This window comes from Artemia franciscana, chromosome 15, assembly GCF_032884065.1.
Source record: "Artemia franciscana chromosome 15, ASM3288406v1, whole genome shotgun sequence".
Taxonomy (NCBI): domain Eukaryota; kingdom Metazoa; phylum Arthropoda; class Branchiopoda; order Anostraca; family Artemiidae; genus Artemia; species Artemia franciscana.
Window position 1 is genome coordinate 42,924,195 of NC_088877.1, and position 6,873 is coordinate 42,931,067.

At 33.8% G+C, this 6,873-nt stretch overlaps 1 protein-coding gene across 1 annotated transcript; it reads left to right on the forward strand.

Moving 5' to 3' along the window:
* The first annotated feature begins 1,647 nt into the window (after positions 1–1,647).
* LOC136036507 (uncharacterized) lies at positions 1,648–4,562 on the forward strand. Its single transcript, XM_065718795.1, has 3 exons — positions 1,648–1,666; positions 3,269–3,574; positions 4,373–4,562. The coding sequence occupies exons 2-3, from the start codon at positions 3,325–3,327 to the stop codon at positions 4,543–4,545; spliced, it is 423 nt and encodes a 140-aa protein (XP_065574867.1). The 5' UTR covers positions 1,648–1,666; positions 3,269–3,324; the 3' UTR covers positions 4,546–4,562.
* Positions 4,563–6,873: the final 2,311 nt, after the last annotated feature.

A 6,873-nucleotide genomic window follows, 5' to 3' on the forward strand; every position in this document is an offset into this window, starting at 1 on the left:
TTTAATTGAAACTCCCCCTAAACATACTCTAAAAGATTCATCCTTGTACCCCTACTGTCATTGGCTAAAGTAAATCTACTGGTAGCATTAATTGTATACACATAAATCCACCATAACTTACCCTTAAAGGTCTAACTTGACGATATAATTTGTTTTTGAGATATTGCCTTGTCATCTTTTTGAAAACCTCCATGGTCATAGTCTGTGTAGATTTAGTTCTATATCCGCCTAAATATTCCTTAAAATCTTCACCTTAAAATTTTTAGTGGCAATGTGGCAATAGGCTTTGTGGCAATAGCTGTAGTAGCATCATTAACAGTATGCGCATAGCACATTTAGTTTCACATTTGGCTACCAAACACGATGAAAGTTTTAACTTAATTTAGTCAACCGCTCCTGAAGCATTACTGATATGTCCACTTGACAACCCGTGCAGGCATAATGTATTTCAATCTAATTTCATACAGTTTCAGTAATTTCCAAATTTTCCACCTTAATACCCTTAGTTTTAGTAGGACTAGCAGTAGTAGGAGCAGTAGAATTAATAGTAGTAGCCTAAGCATTAGTGGCAGTTGTAATAACAGAAGCAGTAATAATAGTAGCAGTATGAGTAGAAGCAGTATCATTAGGATACAAATATTTTCTTTTGGTTAGCTCATCATCCCTCACAACAAGCCCTATTAGTTTCAAATTTTGAGACTATACTGCACCTAAGTTATTGGTTTTTTTGTATTGCTGTTTTGTTGTATTTTGCTGTATATTGCTGTTTTGTAGCCTGCATACAGACGGCGTGTTAGCCGTCAGTATGGACAACATTCCACAATAATTTCCACAACTACATGGTATTTGATACCCCCCTCGTGGACGAGTAACTGGGGTTTTCTCCTCACCTGAATTGAGAAGATTCATTATACTTAAATTACTTGTGAATACAACACGTAAACTATTTTTTAAACAAACTGTGAAAATTATTTTTTATGTGTTGTATTCACAAGTAATTTAAGTATAAGGAATCTTCTTAATTCTGGTAAGGATAAAACCCTAGTTACTCGTCTGAGACGAGTGTATCAAATACCATGTAGTTGTAGAAATTATTACATTGGTCGAACCCACCAAAATTTAGGAACAAGATTAGAGGAACACAAAGAAAGTATTGAAAAAGCATTAAAATCTAAAAGTAGCTCTATATATTTCAATTCAGATTTAAGCGATCATATTTTTGAAAGTTCAAACTATTATGTTCTATTTGACGAAACAATTCTAATTAGCAATGATCTGGGAATCAAACAAACTGTCCACGAGGCAATCAAAATCGAACGAAACTTAATTAATAATACGCCCCTAAATAGAGACTTGGGTCAAAACACACTCAACCCTATGTACACAAATTTAATTATAGAAAATAATCTAATTCAAATAAAACAAAAATAGGAACCAATAAATACAAGCCCAATCCCAAACGAACCACAAGATTAGCTGCAGAGAAGACTAATATCGCAAAAAAAAATTATTCCAATTTTTAATAAATACAGTTAGTTCAATGAATGAATCTTTTTAGCTTTTAAAATGTTAGCTTTTGTCGCACAGTCTTGGCTGAACTTTTCGTTAAGAAGTAATGATGCCTAGGCTATTTTAAAAAATGGATTTTTAACCGAGAACTTTTATTGTAAGTGTTTTATTGTTTATTATTTTCTTTGCTGAAGACTCCCTTTAGATATAGGGCCGAAAAATTCAAATAGGTTTTGTTCGTTCACTGTCTTGGGAAATAAGTCCTCATCATTCCCTCTTCTGTATTTGTAGTGTGACAGAAGTAGTAGTAGTGGTGATAGTGGTAGCAAGAGTGGAACACTTAATATGTTTTGATTTATCTCGAAACTCCCCTCAACATTCTCTGAAAGGTTCACCAGAATGTCCTTCGTCTTTTTGGGAAGTAAAGTTCAAAAATGCATACCTTTTTCAATGAAATTAGGAAATAAAATTTGTTTCCTTATATATTGAAGTATAATTTTTTTATTTGACTCTTAATTTCTCTATTGGAGGTGGGGGGGGGGAATTTTAAGCTATGTAAAAGAGAAGCTTTTTGTTAAATACCTCTTTTAAAGTGCCAAGAATGTCAAAATTAAAAAAAAAATTCTGTAAGCCAATTTTGGGTATTTTCATACTGGAAAATCTTGATTTTCTACGATTTCGCTTTTGATTTTTTTTTTTTCTTTTAAATTCTCAAAATTATACGGCAGTACCATATATCACTTCGTGTTCCCATGTTCAAGCGTACAAATAAACTAGCCAAACGATTTTGTTAAATTTGACCTCATGTCTCCTTTATAAAATTCAAAAGTTAACAAAATGTTAATTCTAAAAGACAACAAGACCTTCAATTTTCAGTCAAATGTTGTCCAATGGTTAACTTTTAGGAAATTATTTACCAGATAAGCTAGAGGATACGAAATTATAGGAACTAAAAGTCAAGAACAAAAGTATCGGATACTAATTAAGTTAGTGTGTAGGAAAGTACCCGGGCCATAATTGACGGTGGGAAGCATAAAATAGTTACCATATACAATCTGGCACGTACGCAGGGGAGGCCTTCGGGTCCGCCCCCCCCCCCCGAAATTTTGTGAAATGTTTAATTTCCCCATGGTTTCTCGGGATTTCTGGCAAAAGTAGGACATTTATTAAGAATCTAGATACACTCTTTGAAGTAATTAGCAATTGTATTGTTATTTTTTTTTGTAAAGAGAGTTTGCTTTCCTAGCAAAGTAGAATTATCCTTGATATTAGACGTTTATCCCCCCCTTTTTAGGAAAAAGTATAGCTTTTAATGGATCAATATTGGAAACTATCATTTTTCATTAAAATCTACGTTTTTGCAATAGAAGAACTACCCGCCGCAGCACCCATATTGCACTGTTAACCCTAAAAATTTCCCTTTCAGTGGAATATAATAGATTAATCACTGGTTCTAAATCGCTATGAACATAACCTGAGCCTAAAACGAACTTTTGAGGCTTCAGTCTTCTTCCCCCCATTCGCTACAATACTAAAGATTAAAGTTAATCTGTATTTCCCTATAAATGTGCTTTTTGCATTACTAAATAAAAAAAGTGCTGCTTTATATCTGCTGTGTCGAAGGTTTTGGTCCCCCACGAAAAAAAATTCCTGCGTACGTGCCTGTGTACAATAGATATCCTACAGAGCCACGAAGGGGTGGCATTCGGTAGAACTGTTTAATCTCGATAATTTCTGACAGGGAATTTTGAATTTGCAGGCTGTTTTTCGTTATACAAATCAAGAAGCCGCATTTACCTTCCAGCCGTAAAAGAAATGACTTACGCTTCGAGTCTGGCTAGTTGCCAAAAAGAATGCTTGAAAAAGCGTAGTTTCAATTGTAACTCCGTCGCTTATACAGATTCTTACCAATCCAAGCAGCTTCGTGGGAATTGTGAACTTAGTCCTTGGGAAGCAGATGACCTTGATAGATCCCGTGAACTACTTTACGATAATGGATATTATGTATATGCTCGAATAGGAAAAGAATGTGGAGAAGCTGGTGGCTATGGGTATAGTTTGCCAGGTGAGCTAGTCTTTCTTTGGTTCACTAACAAAGGATTTCCAAAGTATTTTAAGACAGATTTAAGAAATTGACTGTCTAATGGCAGCTTTTTAGGCTTTCATTTACAAAGCATATAATAATCTTCGAAATACCCTTTTTAGGCTTATATTAATTAGGTCTTAGGAGAGGTATATAAAAACTAAGTAAAAGAAATCAGAGCACGACCTTAGTATAGAGACTGGATACAGATTCTAAATTTCAAAATCAAAAATTTAAAAACTGATACCTGCTTGAAATGTGCAAAAATGGTTTCAAATTTTTAATGTGCTTTTTTTATACGTTGTCACGCGTGTCTTTTATTTTATTAAATAATAAATAAAAAATGTTTTTTCTACAGAAAGTAAAGATCAACATTAGAACTACAAACAAACAGAAATTATTCCATATACGAGGGGGGCTGTCCCTACCTCAACCCTCACTCGTTGCTCAATGTCCTGAATGCCCTGTGTTTCAAGGGTAATTATTAAAGAACTGAGACAAAAAGGCAAATCTTAGCAAAAAAGAAAAGATCCCATGATATGATCTCAATGGGCCCTGGCCCGGACAGTGGAGACGCCAATTTAGTGGGAAGCCTTAAATTTCTATGTTAAATACTTGAAAAGAAGCCAAAAAGACTTATTTATCCCTTCTCTGAAAATTAAGGTCTGTAAGACCTGTATTTTTTTGGGGGGAGGGGGTGTTGGTCTACCAATGATAATCTCTAAAATATTTAAAAGTGATACTTTCATTATTAACGTTTTCTTTTTTGTTGACTCTTAGGAAGTGACGTCAATGATGTGTCTACCAGTGGGGTAGACTGCATTTCGAGATGTCAAGAAAATAAGAACATGGGATACTGGTTTTGTGACATTGATAACCGTGGTGCTTGGGATTATTGCTGTTCACCGTCAAGTAAATGTGGATATTCTGAAGGACAGCCAATACCCTGGTAAGAACTCTTTATTCCATCTTATAAAAAAAATACATAGAGTTTGCTACTAAAATATTCAGTTAGTAAGACTATACATTTTCAAGCCTCAAAAAAGTACTTGCAGCAAAATAAAAAAAAACAACTAAAATTCTTCTCCCAGGCAAATTTATTTGATTTTTCCAGAAGGGGGAGGGATAAGAATTAAAAAATAGACTTTAGCTGTTGATTTGAATAAGAAGTTTCAACCGAAATACGGGGAAACTCAGTGTGAAGTAATAGGATAGGTCCCAAAGGCCCTCCTTGTAACTCCCATATGTACATCCTTGTTCGTTAATCAATACATTTGAAATATAAATCTTTGACTCTATAATCCTTATTTGATTTTTACTTTTGTTGTTATCCAAACGCCCTCTTTTTGGGTTTTTTAAACTAGGACACCTTCTAAAATCTAAGAATTACCAGAAACCAAAATCTTTCACCCGAAAGATTATATTATTTTAAAATATCGCAACCTAACCTATTAGGTGGGCTTAATTTCTTTACCAGGGGTTAAACACTCTTTTTGTCTTGTTAAAATTAACTTGTTAAATTAACTAGCCAAGTTAAAATAGGCAATAATAAGAATTGTCAAAATACATACTGACCCAGCATTGAAACAACTTAATTATGTAATTTCATTTGACATATCATCTAAGGGTGCCCACGTAACCTTTTCTGAAATATTCACAAAATTGGAAATTGAACAATTTAATTGACAAAAATTGTGAAAAATTTTTGAATTAAAATCAATCCATTTCAAAACTTGATGAAAAGAACAGATTTCACTCGACGACAGAAATATAAACAAGTGCTTGAACATGCAACTGGCAAATATTGATAATTCAAAGAAACTTTACGAAAAAATTGAAAACAGTGAAAATATGGGGATTGCAACTTTTCTTAGACAAGTTTTTTTTCAGCCTATTTGATGAAACGACCTCCTAAGAACCCCATATAAACTTTCTTTAATTCCTTTGTACCTCTTTTAGCCACTTCCTGTTCGCTTAGCCCTTTTTTATTTTTATTTACTTCGTTTGGGCCTCCTTTAGTCCTTTCTAACCCTCACAACCCCAATGACTTCTTCGAGCTTCCTTTGTTCACATTTAACTTACTTGTTCCCTCACAAATTCCTTTAGTCCTATATGGTTTTCATAGTTCCTTCTAATTTTTTTTTATTCCTTTGAACTTATATCAGCCCCCTTTTTACTTTTTAGGCTTTTGTGGCTTTATTTGTTCCGATTAGACTTTCTTTAATTCTATTGAATCTTCTCTTAGGCTTTCTTTTTTGATTTTTACTAATCTTAAAGCAGGGTTACCATTCCTAGTGATTCATCACAATCAGTGGTGATGGAAAAAAATAACTAAAACAACCAGAAAATCATAGTAGTATCTTACTGAAGAAAAAATCACTAAAACAACCAGAAAATCGATTGTATATAGTGTTTTTTCGTCACTAGGTAGTAACCCTGTCTTGCACCTTTTGACATTCTTTTGTCCCTTAATTATGTTTTCAGTTTTTTCTTATGTTCATATCTTTTTGACAAGTTCCTTTAGTTTCTTACAACTTCCTGTAGACTCTTTTGAAATTTTAGTCAAAAGTTACGAGCCTTAGAAAATTTGCCCTATTTCAAAACATAGGGATAAACACCCCTTAAGAGTCACAGAATCTTAACGAAAATCACACTATCAGATTCAGCGTATCAGAGAACCCTACTGTAGATGTTTCAAGCTCCTATCTACAAAAATATGGAATTTCGTACTTTTGGTCAAAAGACAGGTCACGGATGCGTGTTTTTTTTTCCTTCATGTTTTTTTTTCATGAGAGGGCTCATTCTAACTGACAATAAAAGTTCTAGTGCCCTTTTAAAGTGACCGAAAAAATTGGAGGGCACTTAGGTCCCCTCCCACGCTCATTTTTTCCCAAAGTCACTGGATCAAAATTTTGAGACAGCAATTTTGTTCAGCATTACAAACTTTGACCATTGTTTACATATACTAATGGTTATTGGGAAGTGTACATACATTTTCAGGGGGACTCTTTTGCGTTGAGGTGGGCGTGGGCTGGTTGAGGGGGTTACGTGGGAGTATCTTTCTAAGGAGCAATTTATCATGAGCGAAGAAAATTTCCATCAAGGGGGTGCAAAATTTTCTAGCATTATTTTAAAAAACAATGAGAAAATAAAATCAAAAAAAGGCATTTACAGCATGAAGTAAGGCGCAGCATAAAAACTTAAAACGAACAGAAAATATTACGTATATAAGAGGGTTAAAAAATTAATAATATAATGAAAAGAGAAATCACCAATGCAAC

What these genes read in the sequence shown, in the direction of transcription:
- LOC136036507 (XM_065718795.1), top strand. Translation starts at nt 3,325, where the DNA reads ATGACTTACGCTTCGAGTCTGGCTAGTTGCCAAAAAGAATGCTTGAAA. An exon ending in CTATGGGTATAGTTTGCCAG is followed by an intron (nt 3,575 to 4,372) that starts GTGAGCTAGTCT and finishes GTTGACTCTTAG; the next exon opens with GAAGTGACGTCAATGATGTG.